The sequence below is a fragment of the Parasteatoda tepidariorum genome, chromosome 3 (assembly GCF_982258835.1).
Source record: "Parasteatoda tepidariorum strain Cologne lab strain chromosome 3, Ptep-v5.0, whole genome shotgun sequence".
Classification (NCBI taxonomy): domain Eukaryota; kingdom Metazoa; phylum Arthropoda; class Arachnida; order Araneae; family Theridiidae; genus Parasteatoda; species Parasteatoda tepidariorum.
The window spans coordinates 25,264,745-25,288,979 of record NC_141757.1 but is presented as its reverse complement, the minus strand read 5'-3'; the positions used below and the strand labels follow the sequence as shown (position 1 = coordinate 25,288,979).

The 24,235-nt window shown below is 27.6% G+C and overlaps 1 protein-coding gene across 8 annotated transcripts in view; it reads left to right on the top strand.

Annotated features, from left to right (window-relative positions):
* Positions 1–20,960, top strand: part of LOC107436825 (uncharacterized) — a 222,406-nt gene extending 201,446 nt beyond the window's left edge. For all 8 annotated transcript variants that reach the window (XM_043039220.3, XM_043039221.3, XM_087158973.1 and 5 more), the window contains 7 exons: positions 1,141–1,285; positions 1,373–1,560; positions 2,980–3,122; positions 5,343–5,535; positions 9,270–9,444; positions 13,607–13,739; positions 15,031–20,960. In XM_043039220.3, the coding sequence (XP_042895154.2) occupies positions 1,141–1,285; positions 1,373–1,560; positions 2,980–3,122; positions 5,343–5,535; positions 9,270–9,444; positions 13,607–13,739; positions 15,031–17,999 (3,946 nt within the window). In that variant the 3' untranslated portion in view covers positions 18,000–20,960. The remainder of the gene's footprint in view (positions 1–1,140; positions 1,286–1,372; positions 1,561–2,979; positions 3,123–5,342; positions 5,536–9,269; positions 9,445–13,606; positions 13,740–15,030) is intronic.
* Positions 20,961–24,235: the final 3,275 nt, after the last annotated feature.

The following is a 24,235-nucleotide window of genomic DNA, read 5'->3' as shown; positions in this document are numbered from 1 at the left end:
GTTTTTATTATATGAATTGGTGATATCATCTATGTATATATGTTAATTGTGCTGAATGTTATGCAACTAGTTTTCTTTTTTAAAGTTTCTTACATTTAAAATACTCTTGATGTTATCGATTTTTACTAGTTTAATAATTGATTTTATCTTTCCGTCTTCTTAAACTAGCTTATATGCTTATCAATGTTCATATATAGTAGTAAAATACATATTATAATGTTATTTAAGTGTCAAAAACTTATACTTTATGTGACTGTTATTTCAATTTTGACTTTCTAGGTTTATTTACAACTCTCTTACCTGAATTTTAAGTTTGAAACAAGTGTCTTGAAAGTCGAAAGTCATCATTGACTTTTGTGTCAGAGATAAAATGTCATCACTTATTCTTACTTAATGTTCGACTTTAAGAATACTAAATTTTATATAAAATTTAGTTCTTTTTTAAATCTTGTTTTCCTTATTTATAAGTTGGTAGTTTTGCTTTTTACCAAATTGCCTAAATTTAAACTTAGTTATTTTCATGTTAGCCTAGTTCAGGTGCATTAGAGATATAACATGGTTTTGCAATTAAAAATTTGCATCAACTAATGTATAAGTACGACTAAACTTGGATAATTTGAATTCGAAGGGCCCAAAGAACAAATTTAAAATTTCCATTAGCTGAATTATATATACCCTCCAACAGAAAATATCAGTTATGCAAAAAATTTCTATTATCCAAAATAAAATTAAAATTATTTACAATTTTTAAACATTACTTTTGTACAGAATTCTGGGAAGGGAGCATGAAAATTAAATTACCTAGATTTTTGAATAAAATAAGTTCAAATTATCCATGTGTTATTGAAACAGTGATTAGCATTTTCTGTTTGACATTGTGATTTTGTATTTTGCTTAACTATTTTTTTCTTTTCCCATCTGTTTTATATTTTATAAAAAAAACTTTTTAATGTTATTAATGTATCGTATACATCATTGTCTTTTATTAAAACATCAAGACTTTATATAGTTTGAATTCTTTAACTTCACCATTTTCTTTATAATAATTCCTTTTGCTTCAGAGGCTGTTTTATATTAACAACATTTGACAGAGTTACTTTTATCATTTGAATTATTATTTTACTTTCATTTCGGTTTTAGAATCGCCTTTGATGAAGATAGAGTGCCAAATCTTGTTGATGAAGCAATCTTGCAAGATATTCACTGCGTAGCTTCACTATTAAAAATGTATTTTCGTGAATTGCCAAATCCATTGTTAACATTCCATTTGTATGATAAATTTGTGGTGAGATAGACTTTATTTGATTTTGTACATTTGAAATTGATTGTACACCAAACTAAATTTTTAAAAAAAAAATTATTTTTTTATCAGAGTGCTGTGCAGGCTGAAGAAGATTTAAGGCTTCTCAAGCTGCGTGATGTAGTCCAACAACTCCCACCCCCACATTATCGATCATTAGAATATTTGATGAGACATCTCAGTAAAGTTGCCGCACACGGATATCAGACGGGAATGACACCAAAGAATGTTGCCATTGTCTGGGCACCTAATCTGTTGAGGTAAAGTCGAATATTTTAATCAGAGAACATTCTTGAAAATTTGAGCGAATTATTGAGTGTATTAAAAATCATACATATTTACTTTTAAATAGTTAAATACTAATAATCTCTTATAATTCTTAAACCAACATTAATGATAGCGATTAATAATGATATTGGTAAAAATCACCTGGTAATTCACCATGCTTAGCACCAAATTAGGCATTAAAACATATATGTAGGTAATTGTGTGAATTATATATTAAAAGGTTTGTAGTTTAAGTACCTATGTTATTGTTTAGTATATAACTTGCATTTCTTTAACAGTCAAGTTTTTGAAATTTGTTGTATATAATTTATTTTACACTTCTAGTTCCTAGGGCTACTTCAAGTTCAGTTTACAAGGATGGAGTTAAATTTGTACCTAAACAAAAAAATTATTTCCTTGTAATACACATGAAGTATAAAGAAACTTTGTGTTTAAATATTAATTTTTAAAATTGTTTGGAGGTATTACTTATTAATTTATAATTTATTCAATATATTAGTATGTGTTATTCAGTGTATTAATCAGCAAATTCCATTGTATTAGAATGATAAACAGTAAGTCTTTTTCATTAATGACTATAATATTGATCAATGTAAAATTGATCTTACAACTAACTTTCTGGTTACAACTTATCTTACAATTTAATTTTCCTGGTGCATTTTAAAATTTTTTTACACACATGAGTTTAACTGACTTTTACATTTGAGCATTTGTGACACATGATAACTGTTTTTCCTGCTAAAAACAAGTTTCCCCTTTGTTATTTAATGGAAAAGTTGCATATTGTAGAGAAGTTTCTTTACTAACTTGCCCAAATGCTTGGTTGATTAATATTAAACTATCAATGCTATTGCTAAGCTAGAAATTTTTAAATTAAAGTTTTATTGTCATTTAATCATTTTCGAACAATTTCTACTTCTGAAAGTAAAAAACGTTTTTAAAATAAGCTTGTTTGATTTTGGAATAAAATAAATCTATAAAATCAATTTGTTTTGATAAATAGCGAGTCATTCAGAAATTTCTAGTGAATTATTAATTGGTAGGTTTATTGTAACTTCTTATTTTGCTTAGGTCAAAATTTAAAATAAAATTTATTACTTATTCATTTATCTCAAATTTATTGTAGTGATTCAAAAATGAACCAACCTGTAGTAGATTTTAAACAATATAGTTTTCCTAAGTGTTTTATTTTTCAGATACATTAATATATTTTGTTTCTTATATATATATTTATATTTTGCTATCATGGAAATTTTTTTCTGTGGTGAGTATTATATAACTATATAATTTTTCATAATCGGTAGTTTGCAGTTTTAGATGATTTTCATATTAGGTTTTATTATCTTAATGAAAGTCAATTATGTTTTTATTAATCCATAACCTTTCTGTAGATCCAGAGACATAGAAAACGGCGGTGTTGGTGCTTTACATGTAGTTGGAGTACAGGCCGTACTCACAGAGTACCTCATAAGATATACAGATATCATATTTAGTGAAAAAATGCCTATATTCCCTAGTCCTAAACTGATTGAAGGTAAAATATTTTTATTTAAAAATATTTATTTCAGATACATTTCTCTTATAACTTAGTAACTAATGTAATATCAAGTCTGAATATATAATTTCCTTAAGGTTACTAAATAAATCTCTGTTTTTAAAAAGTGTAATTTGTCATAAATCCAAATTAATGATTCAAAATATTTTATGAAAATGAAACACTCTAAGTATAGATAATTTCTCCAACTGAATTTGTCCGTCAACTTGATCTCCATCTGGAAGATCAAGGTCAGGGACAGAGCTGTCTGGAGAAATATTGTGTGGCAGGCTAAGGCCCACCCTGGGTTATACTGTCTATAAAGAAGAAGAAAAGACAGTTTAAATATCGGTATAATAGTTATCAATTAAATTTAATAAGTTTAAAAACAGATTAGCTAAAGTGAAAAATTGAGGCTTTGTTTCAAATGGTAAAGAAAATATGGCATTGATTTGTTTGCTATAAAGGAAGCGGAAATTTCTGTTGTGTCTGTTTCAGTCTGAATTTTATTTTGAGTTTTAATTCAGTCTGAATTTCTGATACATTTTTGACAAATGTAATAAGAAAAAAAGTACAATGTTTTGATTATTGTAAATTGCCTAATTATTTAAGCATCCAACAACACACTTTAAATTGTATCTTTTTATTGAAATTTTCTATTTTCATGTAGCTTTTTCACTGTATTAAAACTGCACAGTAATTCTTCAGTCATAAAAATATAAGATAAATTATTTTATATTTCTTTAAATGCTTGATATATTTCATGACATCATATACAAAATCTTTTTATTACCCTGTAAAAAGTATAAAATTCTTTTGTAAGCGATAGTTATACTAATTTTGGATACTTTATATATTTCTTATGCATAAATTATGTCTAATTTAACCTTCAGCCTTTTTAACTTCAGTAACAGAAATGTTTAAGATTGATGTGTGTAAATCTGAGAGAAGGAACAATTAAGAAGAAAAAAAATGTTTTCTTTGTAAAATGAGTTTTTTTGTTTTTTTTGTTGTAAAATAAGGTTTTAATTCGCATGAAATCTAAACACTTTGACATATCTAAAGGTTTGATACATCTCATAAGGAGTATGAACCAAATGTTTTTATTTCTTAAGCTTTTAATAAAACATTATGACAAGAACAATTTCACTAAAAGACTACATTAGAAAAATCTACTTTACTTCATTCTAAAAGAACTACATTAGTTTATCAAGATAAAAGCATCTATCTCATAATTAATGAAATTACTTAAGAATTATTTGAAATGAAGAGTAGAAAATCTAAAGTTCTAATTGATTGTCTCTATTTGTAATACTAATGGAATTTTACTCCTGCTTGCTTCGTTCTCCATTCTCTACAATTGCTATCCGATCATTTTTACTTATTAGCAATAAGAAGACTTACATCAAAATTAAAAACCATTCAGTTAAAAGGCATAAAAAACTTTAATTGTATCAACACAGATTTGGTTCTTCATTGTTTTGAATTCTATAGAGATAAAATTTAAACTTAATCATTTTATAACCTATTCACAAAATTGTTGAATTTTTAGTGCCAAAGATGTACTTAGCAACAGTCTGTTAAACCAATATAGCAATACTGTGTAAAAATTTAATTTCTAATATTACTTAAGATTTTTAAATCATTGTTTTATTTAGTACTTAATTGCTTATGTTGACGGGACAATGCTTCATGTAAAATTATGAAAGTATATATAATATATTTACTGTTTTTTAATTGTTAAATGGTAACTAAATATTTTTATCACCAAATGTTGTGCAATAAGCTATTATTGAATTAGTTTATAATTTAATAAAGGAGCACCACTTTTTGTTATAACCTTTAAATTTTGAAAAATATTCTTAATCAAGAATGTAATGTTATGAAATAATATTCTGAAGAAGGAGTGATAAATAAATACTACTTGTAAATACTGATAAAAAGAAATAAATAACTTACAAACTAATCTCCTTTTACTTTTATTAATTTTATGCTAATTAAAGCCAAAGATACCTTAAATCTTTATTGTTTCTTAGTTATGTGACTGTTTTGTCCAGTGATAAAGCATGGAAATTGTGAGACAGCAATTATTTATTTATAATATATGGAGATATTTTCTCAAATAACTGGGAGCAAAAAGCAAATGTGCTTCGATAGTTGTTCATGCTTGATTTAGCTTCATTTTTTTCTGCTGTGTGATGTTGTTCAATATTTTTTTAGTTGAAACTCCAAAGAAGACAAGACCGAAATCTTTGGCTATTTCTACCCCCACCAAACTTTTATCTCTCGAAGAAGCACGATCAAGAGCCTTGACCTCAAATCTGCCCGGTGATCAACAAAAGTTCATTGATGTTGGAGGAGGGGAAGAAAATCTACCCATTAAATATCACACAATAATAGAACTTCCCGCAAGGTATTTATACAGTTTTTGTTCCGTGACATTTTTACTGTCACAACTGATTATAAAATTTTTTTAACTGTTTGTATATTAGCTGTCTTTTTTATTAGAAAGTTAAAGTTCATGTCATTATGTCTTCAAGTTGTTATTTTGAAATATAATTCCTTTATAAAATTGTTTTAAAAACATTTTTACAAAATAAAATAGAAAAGAAAACATTTCTGTGGAAGATAGTTCAAAAATACAAATTTGTTTAATCTTGGCAGATTACATTAAATTTTTCTTTCAGGACTCATTTTAAGGTACGCTTAAAATTTTTGTTTAGTTTTAAAAGTATTATATTTCTGTATTTTAATATTTTGTAATTGCTTTGGGTGCCTTATTCAAGTGATAAATGCTGAAAACAAAATGATCATTTTTCTTCAATTGCTGTAATTTAAATTAATTTTATTATTTTGTAATGTTTTTTTAGTAATATTGTGAGCAATATTTTTGTTAACTTCTTGCTTTCGGCACTTCACATTATTAAGTCATTGTAATCCACTTATTGTACCAGCCTTAAGCGAAGGGTTAAAGCTGAGGATGAGACATGTTCTTTTGATACGTAAATATATACTAGTATTTTAGTTTAGTTTAAGTATGCAAGTGAAATCAGAAAAATGTTCTACAGTGTAACTGGTTTTAATTGTTCAACACTTGAACTGTCACACTATTTTTTTTTAAGTGAAAAAGAAAAACCAGCTCACCAATCAAAAACCCTGGTTTTATCGAGGTTTTGATGGAAACCAGAGTTTATTTTGTTGGGTTTTTTTTAGAAATATTTTATATTTTTATGCTTGAGTCCTAAATGAGATTTCAGATTTTTTTCTAACATAATATCCTTAATGAGTATTTGGTTAACTATTTATAACTTTTTTGTTGTAATATAAACATGTTTTGGGAGTTTTTAGATTGCTGTGCTATTATTTTTTATTGTTTAATGATAAGCAGGTTGTCAATGAAAAGATCCCCAAATTTTTTTTATTGCATTAACAAAGATTTAATTCCAGAGGCTGTTGAAATAAAATTTAAACTTATCATATTTTCAGTTACCATTTCATTTTAATATACAATTTTTAAAAAAAAAAAAATTCTTATTCAACTTTTGATTACTTTAAAATTAGTAAAATGATTTTTACCAGATTGTTAGTAATAGTGTGTAAAGTTAATTCATCATAGCAGTTTTGTATTCATTATTTTAGTTGCATATTTTTGCTGGAAACAGTATTATATAAAGCTTATTATAAAAGTAAATATATCTTATTTAATGTGTATTAATTGCAATACGTTTAAGTTACATGCCCTTTTTAATATGTTTTTGATAAGATCTTTTAACATATTTTTATATTAAATCTATAACTTTATTCATTTGCCATTTCAGCTTAATATATAATTCTGTTTTTTAAATTCTTACTTAAATTCTTTAAAATTAGTCAAATGATTTTTGCCGAATTGTTTAGTAATATTGTGTAAAGTCAATTCATAATAACAGTTTTGTATTCATTGTTTTAATTGCATATTTTGGCAGGAATATTTGGTTTTATATAAAGCTAATTATAAAAGTAAATATATCTTATTTATTAGATTAAATATATCTTATTATCAGATTAGGTTACATACCCTTTTCAATATGTTTTTCATAACATTTTTCATAAAATCTTACATAATGAGGTTATTGAATTGCTTTAGAATTAAAGAATACCAGTTTTAGTTTTAAGCGTTCAATTTAGAATAAAAATGAAAATCAGGTCATAATAATAGTAGAGAATAATATTAAGAAAAGTCTACAAATAAATATTACTAGTGAATACCTTTAAATAACAAATTAATAAACATAGGTATTTGTCAATAAAGGAACCATAATAATTTTCGGGCAAGTAGGTGCTGACAATATAGAAAAATCATTTTAGATTATTCCATTTATATGTTACATTGAGAAGCAAAACATTTAGGATATTTGTTAATTATATAAGTTGTAAATTAGTTATTAATGCAAGTATTAGCCATTCCTATTGTATGTAACATCTCGGTAATTATTTACCAAGATGTTTCTTTTTAAGCATAATTCCTTTTTTTTATTCTATTCTTCCTTTTTTTTATTCTATTTTTATTCTTATTTAAATAATATTAAACTGAGCCTAACAAAAAAAAAAGGCAAAATGATTTATGGTGCCTTGATATTAGTAGGATCTGTATTTACCTGGGATAGGACTAAATTTAGCATAATATAGCTAAACAAAACCTCATTCATAATTATAATTTAACTTTTTAACAAGAATTCTTTTAATATACCCATACAATTAGGCCATTTATTAATTAAAAAAAGAAAATTACTTAGCCTAATTGAATATTCAGCAAGGTTTGTCCGCAACAGAATATTTAGTACATGGCTAGCAGAAAAATTTAAATACTTGTTCTCTAATATTACATTTTTCAATGTTTTTTTCCCTAAACTTCTTTTTTCTCACTTTTTTTTAATATAAAAGAATAAATTCTGTATTTAACTTTACTAACTGAAAAGAAAATTCTAAAATCTAATTCAATTTCAAAGCAATCATAAAAATTGAATACTAATTGGTTTCATACATATTATTAAATTATATAAAAGCAGGTGTTTATGTTATATAATAATTTATAAATTATATCTTAGAGTTTGCTTAAGAAAATTCAATAACTCTTTTAAGCTACATAAATAATTTTAATTCATAAAAACTGATAGCTTTTCATAAATGAAGTATATTTATTTAATTTTCTATTAAGTGATAAATCACTGCAATTTGCCTAAATATTAAAAAAATTTATGCATTAAAAATTAAGTACCTGTAATGAAAATTTGATTAATAAAAAGATAATAATAATTTCTTATACTAATTTAAAATTTTTTTTCATAAAGTATTAAAAAACCCAATCCCCGATGTATTCTTTGTAAGAAAAAATTCTTCACTTTTCCATCTTAATTTAAGCTCTCAAAACAAGTTGAATGCATTTCAATTTATAAATCAACTTTATTTATCTTGAATCAATTTACAATTACTTCGCCTTTGAAGTTAAATCTATTCAGTAAATTTTGGGAAAAATGTTTTTTTCCAAATGGGTTTTTTTATAAAAATTTGTGCTGGTGGATTTTGTGGGATATGCCTGCATTGGCAAACCTTGTACTATTTGGGCAAAAGTTTATCTGTAAAGCGATTTTTCTATTAAATGAAATAACAAAAAATCTTCTTTTATATATGAAATGAACAAAATGTTTATATCTATAATGAATGGAAGTCAATTATGTATGATCAGTTTGTCTACTCTTATTTGATATTGCATTTATTTTCTACTTATTGCCTTGATTCTTGAAATTCATGCACTATTGCACTTTAATATTACTTTAATACTGTATTTGAGCACAAAAACTTCTTCTTAAGGAAGTAAGTACCCAAGAAAACTGCAAATCAATATCCTGAATTAAAATGTATGATTTCTATAAACAAAAAATTGTCTCTATTTGTATATAAAACTTATTCCGTGTTCTTTTTTTTTTGTCTTGTCACAGATTAGTTGAATAATTTATTAGCAATTATTGTACCACTCAATCTACAGTATACTCCATGAATTGTTCCAAAGTGTTATCTTTAAACAAGTTATGATATTTGTATATTTTTGATATTTGTCATGTTTGTTTGTATATTTGTATATTTAGTCATAACATATTCATATTCCAGGCGCAGATCAATGGGAAAGAGTAAGAAATCTCCATCCGGTTGGAAGTCATTGTTTTCTAGGGGATGGCACACGACGAGTGGAAGGCGCAAAAATAGACACCTAAGAGGTGAAGGGGGTGAGAGACCAAAGATTGGTAGCCCTATCTTCTCTGAGCATTCACCACTAGTCTTGAAGGTGACTTACATCTTAACTTTATTTTTTAAAGATTCAATTATAAACTTTTTTATACTTAACTTAAACTTGAAGACTCAATTAAACAAAGTTTTCTTTTGTTATGTAACTGTTTATTGAATCTCCACATATGTGGTAATTAGTCTGATTATGAAACTGTTTGTTATAAAATGTCTGATTATGAACTGATTATGATTATGATCTGAATATGAAACTGTTTGTTATAAAATGTCTGATTATGAACTGATTATGATTATGATCTGAATATGAAACTGTTTGTTATGTCCGATTATGAAACTGATTATCTAAACAACTGCAACTTGAACTGCTTAACATGTGAAATTGTACTTCTAAAACTCTTAATCCCTTTGTTGCAAAATTTTCAATCGAGCATATTTTTCTTACTTTTTCATTATTTGGTACTAATTTAGGTTAAAATAAGTTGAAAATACTTTATTTAGCATTTTAACAATTTTTGATTTTGAAATACAGCATCGAACACTGGTGTTAAATGTGACATTTTCCAAACAGTGCTCACTTCTAAACAATAGTTTTTCAAATTTGCACTTATTTGGAGTTGTTTAGATCTAAGAGAAGCAGTTATTCATCTTTAATTTACATAATCAGTAGAATCAGTTATGGATAAATTTTTGAAAATGAATGAAAAAAAAAATTTTTTTTTAAGCTTCTCTTTTTGGATTTTATATTTTAGTACAGATATAATTCTGAGAATTTGACATATTTGTTTAGTAACTGAGATTTTTTTATAATTAAGAAACACATAAAATATATTTTTACTTGTAATTAAAGCGTCAGAAAAATTATTTACCTATGCACCAAAAGATTATTGTGAGGAGAGTTGTTGCCAGCAATGTCAACCTTCATCTATGTTAAGGTACCCCAACATAGAATTGAGTTAACAAGTCTTATATACTCGTGAATTGGAATTATATTTTTGTAGTGGTAGATATACTATAGTACTCCCCCACCAGAATTTTATCTGTAATAGAATTCGATGAACGGATACCATTAGTTGATTCATTGCTGTTTTTGTGAGAAACCGTGAGCTGTATTAAGATCACCATACTTTTGCTGATAGTGAGTGCTGCATTAAGTTCAGGTCGTGATTGCTCCTTTGTTGCCATCAGCAGTGGAGTGTGTGCAGGTCAATGTTCTGTGTGATCGAGACTGAGTAGTAACAGCTCTAGGAGGTGGATAATGTTGCAGTTACAAGTAGCAAGTCAACTGCTCAATGTGGACCATCCATCAAAGTAGGCGTGTTTAAATCTAAGTTTGAATTTCTGTCGAGGTAGGCGTGTTCAAATCGAAGTAGGTCCTATCAAGATAGCTGTGTTTACATCATGTCTGAAGGTCACCAATGTGGAGTGAGTAGTTATCGCCATATCAACCTGCATCTAAAGGTACCCCAACATAGAATCGAGTTAACAAGTCTTATATACTAGTGAATTGGAATTGTATTTTTGTAGTGGTAGATACGCTATAATTATTTATTACTCTCAGCAAATATTGAATATTAATGTGCTTATATAAATATTAATGTGCTAAATAATAATACATTAAATGGTACATTTTTCAATGAGAAAAATGATTTGAAAACAAATTTCTAATGTTTCTTAACAAATCATTTTTAATACCCAAGTATTATCAATGTAATCTCTCTTATTTATATTTTATATAAGTGTACATTTTTGCATTTCTGTATCTGTGTTTGTATTAACGATTTCCATTTACTTTTCTTATTTATAATTACCTTCAGTAGATAGTTTTATTTTTAAAAGTTTCATTTATTTAGTAAGTTTTTGATTAGTTAAATCTTTGACTCCCAAACTTTTTGACCATTTTAAATAATAATTTTCTTTCGCTTTTCATTGTAATAAAACCATGACTAATCTTAAGAAAGAAAAAAAATTAATGAAGCTTTTGTATGAATCACTTAATTTATTTGTTTTTGATTTCATTATTAATTGTGGCTCCCTGGGAAGGTGTGGCTGATACTTTACAAATGACTCATCCAATTACTCTTGAGTTAAACTTTGGCTTCATCACTAAGTTTTTTCTTGTATTTGTTCTTAACAAAATTGTAAAATGTTTCTGATCATTCTTACAAATCCAAACAAAATGAACTGCTTAGGGGTAAAAGCTGTATTTTTAAGCGGTATGCTTTTGACTTGTAACAATGTTTCTATAAATATAAAACTGTTTTTATTAAATTATCATAATGTCACTTAACATTCTTTACCTTGAGCTTTTCAATTAAGTACAAGATCGTCAGATTTTCTCTGTAAATTTCAGAATCGTATGACTTTCTCCATAATCACCTTTGCCGCCGTATGCATTTCTGACTGCCCTCTATGTTACACAGGAGATGATATGAACTTTAATCACTTGATAGTTAACCCAAATCTAAGCAACATTCTTTGATCATTCACAACTTCATACTTTTTCTACTCCTTGATGTAGAAATATAAAATAAAATAAAAATCTTTTGTAACAGCATATTTTTGTGTTAAATTACATGATGCGTAGCGTTTTTAAAAAGTGCTTAAAGCTGCTTATTTTCCTTTTTTACTTAAAGTCTTTGAAAATTATTTTGCTTTTTTTTAATGTATATAGTGCTTAAAAATATTTTTTGAGTGCTTAAAAAGTACTTAAAAGATGCTTATTATTTGTTGAAAGATTTGGCTATGCACCCTGAATTAGTACCACATTTAAAGTAATCTCAGTATTATGTATAATATTATTTAATGAAATCTCAGGTCTTTGGTTAGTAACTTTACAATCAGTAATTAATTAACTAATAGTATTATATATATAATATAAATTAATAGAATCTTTGTATTTCCTGTATTCTCTCTAAACGGTTTTAGAAGTGAGGTCTGCCCTGCCTGCCCTTTTAACTTATTGAAAATATGCAACTTTAATTTTTAATTTCATTCTTTCATTTTAGTAAGATTTTTCTTTTGTTGTCAAGTTATATAGTGTATTATTCTCATATTATTCTCTTTCATTTGGAGGTATATTGATGAGTTTTTTAATAATTTTAAATTTTACTATTATTTTTTTAAATAAATACCTTTTATTTAAAAATGCCCCTTTAAATGTTTATTTTCTTTTAGATTTTCAGTTTAGAATATAAAAAAAGCTTTTAAGTTGTTTATCTTTAAAGTAGTTAACTCTGAGTATGTATAATATAAATTAGTGAAATTTCAGGTAACTTTACAATCAGTTGCTGAAATTTTTTATAAGTTTCTTTAATGTATTTTTTGTTCGTCAAACTGCTTAAATCTGCGTTAGGATTAGTAATAAAAGTAAATAACTTTGATTTTCCTAAAAAATTTTAAGTGTTTAATTTGCCGTATGATCTTTGGTTTACATAATGTAAACTTGTTTATTTGTGTTAACAAACAAACAACAATTAAAAAAATTTTCAAAAATTTTAAATTAAAAAAATAAGTCAATCGAATTACATTTAATTAAGGTTTGAAGCAATTTCGATAAGATATTTTTCTAAGTTTTTGGTTTGTATGTAAAACCTTTCTTGATGCATTAATTACAAATATATGTAACCCGTTTTTAATTTTCTTATCAAATAAATTATTTCTAATAGTTTTATTTACGTTCAAATAAATAGAGCTTTGGTCTATGATTGAAATTATGATAAATGTTTCTTTTTATTGTTTCAATTCTAATTCTGTTATTTAAAATAATTGTAATAGTTTTCTTTGGTTTAATGTAATATAACTCATCTAATAGATTCGAGGTTTCATTAATGTTTCCCAACTAATTTGTTTTTGACAATTTATTTTCTTCGATTTGTTATATTTGTATTAATATTTTTTATGCAAATATATTTTACTGAAAAATAACATGTTCTTGAAATATTCAAGAAATAGTACTTATTGCTCCTTTACTATAGTTTTATTTTAACCTTACCATTTTAAAATGACTGAAAATACTAATGATGTTATGTTTTGATTTTTACATTGTCAATCTAACAATTGCCCGAATTATTTTAAAACATAGGGGTTATTGCAATCAAAAATGCTACTTATTTCAATATTCACAAATAACTTTAATTTTTTCCTCATTGAATGTACTATTTTTTTTTTACAGTTTGATATTAAAAACTAAACTTTTATTTCAGGACAAAGCAGTTACAGAATCTGATGTTTCTCACACCAAACCAAAAAGGTTAAGAACTGTTAAAAGTGCAGAAAATTTATTTCCTCTTCTCGCAAATTCATCTCATTCAACTCAGGAATACGCACCTTCTGGTGGTAAGGCACTTACATTTTGTTCTTTATCTCATTGAAGCCAGAGCTTAAATAAGTATGACACAAACATTTGAATTGTGAAGTGTTTTTTTTCAATTTGTAGATATTTACTGCTAAAGCTTTTACATTACAGATTAGAACCCCAAATTCAGAAAGCAGAAACCCCAAAATACCAGAACTATTAACTATAAATCAGAGTAAAAGTCATCTAAAGCAAAACGGAAACCATTTGAACTACTAAATTGACTGATACATAGTTAAAAATAATTCTTCTTTCAAGGAAAAATAATTTTAGTAATTTTTTTTTCTCTTTGTTCTAGTTTATTGTAAAATTTAACATATGAAAAGGAAATGCTTTGAAATTGTTGACAGTTTTCCAAAAGTTGTAAAATTATGACGAAAAAAATTATTAGTGTTACCAGTCACAAAAAATTTTTAAATTTTTTTTGGGCTCTTCCAGTTTTTAAATAATATGACTATGAAGTTGATAATTACAATACTCACTTCATTTAAATAAACAAACTAAACGTTACTTGAGAAAATTCAACATTAAATAAGAAATTTTGGTTATTATATTTGCGTTGTTGTATCTGTTCTTATATTTGTTGTTACAACTTGTGGCAAAAGACCCAATCTGGGATCTCCTGCCTTTAACCCACTGGCGGTTAAGGAAATGGGCAAAATTGGGAGAATGTTTCTCCTCTACACACAGTTCCCCTATCAGTTAACATGGGAAAACCGGTTTTGCTATGCAGAGAAGACTGCAGGTTAAAATGCGACTTTTTACGTGCAGAACCGTCAGTGGGTTAAACCAAATATTTATTGATTGGAAAAAAGAGCATATCTAGCACACGCAATTTTATAACTGTTTTTCAACCTAACTTTTGATAAACTTTGAAAAAAAAAATACCACATATTACTATAATAAAGCACCAAAATGTCGAAGTCAAGATGTAATAATATTTAAATATTTTAACATAATATTTTAATATTAACTCCATTACAAACGCTATTGTTATAATGTTTCCATTTCGATCGTTTCTGAAACTAAAAGATTTCCATGTCTATTGTTCAAAAGTTTTCCCTACATTTGAAAAACATTTTAAATTATTTTATTTTTTATAAAAAGGAGGATTTGTTACAGTTTTGCCAAAACAACTTAAATGTCACATATAATGTTTATGCATCAATTGATGAGAAAGTTATAACTTGCAGTGTAATGTTAACAGTAAATAAATTTCAAAATTCCATTTTATGTTTACAGAAACTTATGTCCTTTTTTTGTGTTTTACAGAAGATATTCCACTTTCTCAAGAGTTTGAATTCAACTCTCTTTCCGATATTCATTCCTCTCATTACCAAAGGCATATGCGTTCTTCATCTCATGATTCATATTTTGAGCGTCTTTTGTCTGCAAATGAATCTACTGTAGAAGATGTGCCATGTGAAGGTTCCCAAACCCACACATTGCAAAAAGTCCCAAATATTTTAGACTCTGGTCAACCTGCAAAAGGATCTCATGAAAATAACAAAAACTCTGGTGTTAAACGCAGTAAAAGTGCATACAAGCAAAAACTTGTCAGTTTCGACACAGAAGCGACAAGTCCCAAACTACAAAAGTTGAGCTTAAAGCGTTTGTACCATACTTTGAGTTCCCCACCTTTGATTAAGAAAGAATCCTCAAAAAGGGACCATAATTCGAGTGCTAATACGAATGCACAAATTGATCATTCAGAATTAGATAGTCATTTGTCTGGGCCTTTATCTGATAAACAATCATTTTCTACTTTTTCTGAAAATATGCAAAATTCAGTGCCTTTAAATAACAGAGAAATTCTTTTGTCAAACAGAGAATCTCAGAACAGCTGCCCCTTTAATAATCCAGATGTTGTAACTGTTGAAGTTCATCCTTCTGTTCCATCAACTTCCACAGCAAATCTTCCTGAAGACAGTCCAGTTAATTATGAGACAAGTTTAGCAGATGATCTTGATGACCATGTTAACTTTTCAATGGAAGCTACTTTATCAGACTCTGCAAGTTTGTCTCAACTGCTGTCATTTGATTCAAAAGAGCAAAATGTGTGCAATCCTGAAAGCTTAGAACACCAGTCTGGATATAGCTGGGCCCCTCAAGACAGTTCTTTAGCCACACCCGAATCCCCTACTGGGGACAATGTTAGTGATATTCCGAGTAGTGGCAGTTCTGCAGATAGTGGTAGTATTTCTGATGTAAGTAAACAAAATCTAGCTCCTGAAGCTTTTATTGCGGAGATGCAAAATAGGCATTTAGCAAACAATGGGGTTTCAGATAAAGATGGTATAAAAGTAACTCCTGATCTGGTTGATGATATTTCTCACCCTAATGATGAAAAACAACAGCCTGTTTCTTCATTGGAACACTTTCAGATAGCTTTAAGCTCTGGTCATGATACTTTTTCCCAAGAATATACTACTCTAAGTAATTCGGAAAATACTTCTATGACTTCTAGTGCTCATACTCCAAAAAGTAATGCATCAATTGATAATTTAATTTTATCTCCTCCTGAGAATTTCAACGATAGGCAAAGAATTTATGCATTTGATGAAGAAGATAACATGGTATCAAATGTAGTAGCAAAAATTAAAACATCTGCCAAATATCCTAGTGCTAGGACTATGGAAAGAAGCAAGACTGAAGTCCACGAAATATGTCCCAAATTTGTTTCTGGTATTGCAGTCTCTGGAAGCTTTGCTCAGGATCTCTATCGAGCTAACACTGATTCAGGGGAGAGCTTCCACAAAAAGAGAAGCTGTAGTGATAAATTGTCTCCAATATCTCCAATTGAAGAATCGAAAAGAAAGTTTGAATCAGAAATTGGACGGCTTATTGTCCGTGATAGGCAAATGAAACTAGAGATGGAGCAAATGAAAGCTGAGAGACAAAAGCGTGGAGCAGATTCTTCTATATTCTCTGAACTAGATAAAACTAGATTAAAAAGTGATAGGAAATTCGCTGATGCTCTTGAGTTTAAGAAATCACCCGTTAAAACGTGTGATAATGAGAAGAAAAGGAATGACTGTGATGAACTGCTGTTGAAGCCTGTACGAGAAGAAAGGAAAACAAATAGTGTTCCTCCCTTTTCATACTCTCGCTATATGCGAATGGAGAATAAGCCCTCTGTCAAAGAACTACTTTCAAAGTTTGAAAGTCATAAAGATGAGGATACTAGTGGCTCTCCAAAAGTTCATTCAGACAATTTAATTCCTCTTCAAAAGCAATCATCATGTGTATTTTCCAATGTGCAAGTGATAAATCATAATTTCCCTTTGACTTATTCCAGAAGTGTTGGCTCGAACTGTAATTTTGACCCGAGTGCTAGGGACAATCATTCTAAAGAAAATATTTTTCAGACTGAATGTGTTATTAGATTTCCTCATCCCAAGTTGCTGTCTCAAACTTATAATAAATCTGATTCCAAACACACTTTCCATGACTTTGGAACAAGTAACACTTGGAGCAGTGATCAGTATAACTTTTCATCTTCAAATCCATCAGAGAATTCAATCTTTTCATCTTCAGATCACCCCTTATCATCATCATCACCTAGACTAGATTCATCTTCATTGGTGAATTCTCTTGGGAAAAAATCATGTGCTGAACTACCGCCATTGTCTGAATCTGTTGTCTCTGGAAATTTATCCGATTCACTAAAATATGACAAAGAGTCCACCAAGTGTAGTAGAGACTGGGAAATGGATAATAGCTCTACAGATAATGGAAATAAGTTTTCCTGTTTTAAGGATACTTTTAACCGAGCTAACAGAGCTTTACAAATGAAAAATGAATTTCTGCAACGAGGTATCCCCCAGTTTGAGGAAGGTGAAAGGACTACTGAAAATGTATATTCTCTGGAAACAAATAGATTTTCTAGGTCACCTACCGAGTGTCGTAAAAGACAAACTCCCACACGCCAGAGACCTAAATCTGTACCGCCTCCCATTAGCAGACTATCCTTTTCGACAATTAAAGAACATGATACAAACTTTGCTAAATCTAACACTAAACAGACTGCATGTCCAAAAAATGTGCCAAAGACATCAAGTGTTGGCTTAACTAATGGTAAGACAAAGAGTGATTCTAGTCAGCCTTATGGCCTGCCCAAAAGAGTTAAGGAAAGAGCCGCTATATTTGAACGTTCTTTGAGCTTTTCTGGCAGTGTGGAAAGGTCCCCACCTTCATTTAATTACTCTCAAAAAGCTCAATCAGATTCATCTAACAGATGAAGCCTTTCTCAAGCCAAAGTATTGCTACTTAATGTCACTATGAACTGTTAACATTTGACTGGTTGTTGTTAATTTGAAATAATATGCAAGTTGTTTTAAATCTATCCTTTTTACAACTAAACTTTACTAAAATGGTAATTTCTGTGGTGATTATCATTGTTTTTCTGCATTAGCTTTGCATCCTTGTATAGTTCTTAGATAGACTTTGGGAACTCATTTACTGGCTCATTGATGATGAGAAGTTTCCATTCTAGATTTGCATTTTTAAATTTTAAACTATTACTAGTTGTTGCTGTGCATATAAATTGTTCGACTCCCTATTCTTTTAATCTATTTGAATGAATATTTAATTTAGCAAATTGTCCCATGCTTTTTCTTTAATATTCTCCTCCCCCAAGTTTTGCATTCTTTTTTTCTTTTTGATAATTACTAAAATCTATCAGTGAGGCATTATCCTTCTTGTAGAATTTTTTAATAGTCATTATTTTTATGTATCAACCACTTTATCGAAAATGTCTAAATCTCATTTTTCAGTTTTAAGGACTTTAAAATGAATTACAGTAGATGATTTTTATAATGCAAACCGTGAAATGTGCAGCTTTGCATTCTATTGAATTTTATGTTATATACTTACCATCTAAACATGGCAGCAATATTAGTCCCAAATAGATCAATCATAAAATGCTTTAAAATACTTCTTAGATACAATTACTTATAAACACCAAATAATGCACTTGGGTATTAATTGTTGACAGAAAAAAAAAATGAAATCTTTCTAGAACATAGAACTATTAAAATATTTATCGATTTTCGTTTACATAACTTTCGAAATTGTAGCATCTTAACAAATAATGTTATGTAACAAGTAAGGTAATGTCTTTTAAATAATGTAAAAAGTTAATTTGCTCTTGCTTAGTTACAGAAATTTTTCAACTGCCATTTTCATTGTTTATACTCATAAAAGTCTATGCGGTTTATGAAGAATCACAGCTTATAGAATTGCATTATGCAGATCTTCTACTGTATTTGTATTATAAACTTATAAACTTTCATATGTGGTATTTTATTTCTGCAGATTTTTAAATTTGTTCATAATAATAGCATGCTATGTTTGCCTATTTAAATATTTTCATATTGGAACCAATTTGATTTGTATTCTTTTTAACCTAATATTAATTTATTTAAATTAAGATATTACATTTTAAGCACACCTCATATTTATTAAACACTTTATGAAACTGTACATAAATTATGATTTAATGCATTCCTTATTTACATCATCTACATGTAGTATTAGGCCTTTAATATTAAGTTTTAAGTAAAAACAAATGCATTTAAGTAGCAACAATTTCTTTTTAAAATGTTTATGTAATAGTTTTGCCCTATCTGTCTAAGAAATATTATTTCAGTCAATAAAAATAAATGAAGAAAATATGTTTTATGTACAATTTTGGCTACAAAATGTACCTGGGTTATTCATTGTAATTATAATTATTATGGGCTTCCATAAAATATAATAATATGTAATCAATATTTGCAATGTATAAATAGTTATTAAATTTCACACTTCTTTAATCATGCACAATAAAGAGATATTAATTTAGAGATATTCTGTAGTATGTTTCAAGGAATTATTCCTAATAGTTAATCGCTTCATAATAGTTCTTGGTGAATAGAGGAAATAAGGAAGAAAAATAAAATTATTTCATTGGTATTTTAAAGTCTAAATATATGGATTTTCATGTGTATCATTAGTTCTGCTCATAAATTTAACCAATCTTAAGTTGAATTTCTTATGAAATGTTTTATTTCTGATTGAAATGTATAATTTATTTATGCATAGTAAATTACCGAGAAAAAGTTTAAATTTTAGTTTGCTGGTAAGAAAAAGGAATTAAATTGCTTTTATTTAGTTTAATTTGAAGGCATTTTAATTTCTGTGTTATGGTGTTATTACCATTTATTTCTAAATTGGCATGAAATTAATGCAACAAATTTGGAAGGGTTTCATTGATTTGTATAATATATTTGCAGTACTACAACATCTATTCTACTTGTATGTTAAGATTTCATCTTTTAAAAAATGTGATTTTAATGGTCTCTATAAATTGTTTTGAAACAAACATTGTATAAATTTTTTCTTGCAAATTCATCATATTTATTTAATCAGTGATAATTTGAAAATGAATATTGCCATTAAATATTTTTTTATTGCTAGTTAAGTGTTTAGTTTTGATAAAAATCCATCAGTATTTTGATTTAAAGTAGAATAATTATTTTCTTGCGTCTTTAAATATAAATAATTAAAACTCCATAATAATCACACTACTTCTTTCCTGATTTTTTATTATGAATACTTAGTTTTATGAAATAAAAAACATTTTATAAAGGACAATTTTACTATGCTGGGTTTTTAATTGTAACTGTACAAAATTATTTGTTTGTCATATAATTCATTGTCTTTACTTTTAATTACAGTTTTATATTAATTTAATAAATCTTTTTAAAACTAGGCTTATAAAAATGAAAGGTCAGTTAATCATAAAATTTTAATGTTAAAGTAGTGGCTCGATTTAATACTTTCATGCTTTTTATATTGTAGTTTTAGTTATTAATATTTATAAATCTTATTTATATTAACATAGTAAAATTCCAGAAGATTGAAGCAAAAAATGTACGATTAAGAGTTCTCGATTTTTTTATACTAATAATTTTTTTATAGACTTGTAAATTTCAAATGAGGTCAAATGTTTGTTTTTGTTCATCTGCTTAATAGGTGAATCACTTAGAATTAGTGGAAAGAAAATTTAAATTCTGAGTGAAATTCTTGTAAGAAAAAATATTTACAAGTAAATTCTGTGATATTATTTGTTAAGTAGAATATCTGTGCATTCGTTTAATTTCTGATATATTATGTGATGTCAAAAATATAGAATAAAATGCTTGTATTTTTATGTTGTACATGGGTGTATTTTTGTACTTATTGCATTGAGCAAGTATATGGTGTACCACAAACAAACACTTCCTCATGAATTCTTCGAAAAAGTTAATTTTTTTCTTAAAGTTGTATTTTGAAATTTTTATTTCTCCAAACACATTTTGTTTAAAATTTGGGTTGTGCTGTTTAAAATAGCGTTTAAAATTATGTAACTATAAATATACAATTTAAATTTTTTATTAATTATTAAAAAAAATCTTTTTTAGTCTGAAATCATCTTTATTTTAAGTGAAGTTTATATATGAGTGCAATTTTTTTTATTTGGTTCGTTAGTTTTAGAAATATGGTGAAAACTATAAATAGTTAAAATGAAAACATGGGGATCATGCTTTAGTCTCTCTTTTAATTAAACAAGTTTATATATGAATGCAAATTTTTTTTTTAATTTGGTTCATTAGTTCCAGAAATATGGTGAAAATTAAAATGAAAACGTGGGAATCGTGCTTTAGTCTCTCTTCTGATTAAACAAGTTGAACCATATTTCCATAGTAAAGAACAGTGATAAATGTTACTAGGTAAGATATGTTAGAGATATGAACCTAAACATCTATCTATATTACTATCTTTATCTTTCTATATAAATATTTTACATGTCTAATGACGTTAGTGTCTATATAAATAACCGTTTTAAGTTAGGGGAAAGTATTTGTAACGGAAATGTCGAATGAAATCGTTACTTTTTTCTAAAACTCAGTAAGCTTTCTAAAAAAAAAAATCAATTAAAAAAAATGCTTATGTTTTTTTAATTTATAAAATTAATGTGCAATACATATGCATTCACAGCTAACTTCGTGTTTAAATACCTTGACCTTTTAAAATTGTCATTCCTGAATGGGAAAAGACGGCTCTTTCGAACAGCGAAAGGTTTCGAGATGTGAAATCGCAGGACGATTTATTGTTTGCTGCAGATCTGATACCTTGCATCAAATATAATTGGGTGGAAGAAAAAGCTAGAGAGGAGACTACAAAAAAATTGGAAAGAATTGTCCAAGCTGAACACCATGCTATCACTAATAACGTAACAGAAAAAAAAAACCCGGGATTTTAAATTTTCTAAAGCAGAAAATATCATGCCAATCCTAGAGTTAGCAACAAATATTAATTAGCAAGTTCTTTTCATTCATTTTCGAGTTTGATGCATTTATTTAATACATTTTAAATAAAAAATGTTGGATTTTGTTGTTACGTTTTTCAATTTTCGTTTTGAACTCACTAATAATATTTCTTGTTATATTATAATATACTTTTGAATTTAAAAATAAATTAATGTCCACAACTTTCAAAATTAAAAATAATTAAATAAATAACAACAATTTTCCAAAAACATTAAAGAAACATTAACAAAAACATAAAATTTTATCGAATATTATTCGATAAAATTTTAGGTTACTTTGAATTTTCGATTTCTTAGAAATGTACTTTTAAATCGTTACTTTTTTTGTTTAGTACTTGTACTTTTACTTGTACTTTTTACTCGTTACTTTTTAAAATAAGAACTTTTTACTCGTTACTTTTTTTAAAAATACTTGTACTTTTACTCGTTACTTTTTAAAAGTAACGTTGCCATATATGCATATAACAGCACTTACAGAGATGCCAACTTTCTCCGGACCACAAATATATATTTTAATGTGGTAGTTTATAAATTGTGCTTCTTGGTTTAATAAATTCAATTTAGTAGATTTTTATCCACCACTATTTCTGTATAATTCGTAGGCTTATATAATCCACCACTTAATATTTGCAAAATTTACTTTAGTAGTAATTTACCGTTTTTTTAAAATTATTTTAGCGTGTCTGGAGCAGTCGGCGTCTCTGCACTTAGAAAGCAATGTAATTATATACTATAAGAAGGAAAAAAATGAAAATGTGATGAAATATTCTAGTATTTTATTTTTCAATGCTCGAGCTAAGCAACTGAAACCTTCAAAATCTGACATCAATTGACATTCTGCGTTTGTTCTTCCTATTATTGCTTATCGGCAACAGTTGTTTATCGCTTGTTTCATTTGAGATAACAATATCGGATAACGGATCGAAGTATTGTCGGTACACTCCTATTTATTATGGATATGACGTTTGCATGTTTACTCAAAATTTTGTCTAAATTACGATCGCGTCAAATTAACGCATATCCGTAGAGATACCACAAAGAGAATTTCAATATTTCAACGCTTTTGAAGAAAATAGACTTCAATATATGTTTATCTCAATCAATGGATAAAAGTCATTACAAGAGATAAAATAAAAATGCAAACGGGTTTTGTAATTTTCCTTATAAAATTCGAAATGCGTCAAAATGACGAGTCCCGTAAACAGTGTTAAGTGACTGTATATACCACTTTGAAGTGACACTCTGATTTATTAAAGATACCTTCTTATAGACGATGTCTACAGATCCTTGCACACAATTTACGTTTGTACAGGAAAATAATAAGTGTTTATCTTTCTTATTAATGGTAATTGCTATAAATTTCTTCTGTTTATCGAAAACCATTTGCAGCTCCCCCCCCCCTCATAATCGTTCATCCCATCTCCATAACCAAAGGTTAGCTGCCTTATGTGCACTTATACCGTATTTCTAAAATTCGTTCTAAAAGTTATCTTCTCAATGAAGAGCTGCTTTACCTTAAAGCTATCGCTGTAGACTGTGGTTTTCTTCTTAATAATATTGATTACTCCTATAGAAAATTAATCTCGCAATCTACCAAACTCTTCAAATCGAACTTAAACAATTTAATTGTTTGCCTGATTATCCGAAAATTAGTTCTCAAATTGATAATATTTTGAATAAACTTAAGGTTAAAGTCGTTTTTTCCCTGTAAATAAACTAAATTCCACCGATCTTAAGACTCTATCGCTGGGTATTTATCACATTTCGTATAAATGAGTTATAAATGACCGTTTCGAACAAATTTCGTATAAATGACCGTTTTTGAACAGTCGAACCATTTTTGGGTTTACGACTACTTCTGGTCTGGTCTGGACTTGATGGTTGGTCAGGGTCCCTGAGGCCAAGATGGCCCTTTACCCCTTCATCATGAAGTAAGGATCGTTGAGGTGAAGCCTTGAGGTGATAAGCATAATGCTAAAGTTGAAGTGGGGAGAAAATGGCACATTGCCATGGTGCGGAAAAGCTGTGGTGACTTGAAAAAGAGTTGAGAGTAATCAACAAAAATGAAGTCCGCTGTGCTTTGCTTGAGGAAAACTTCTCGCTGTTTTTAAGATTACTTATCTC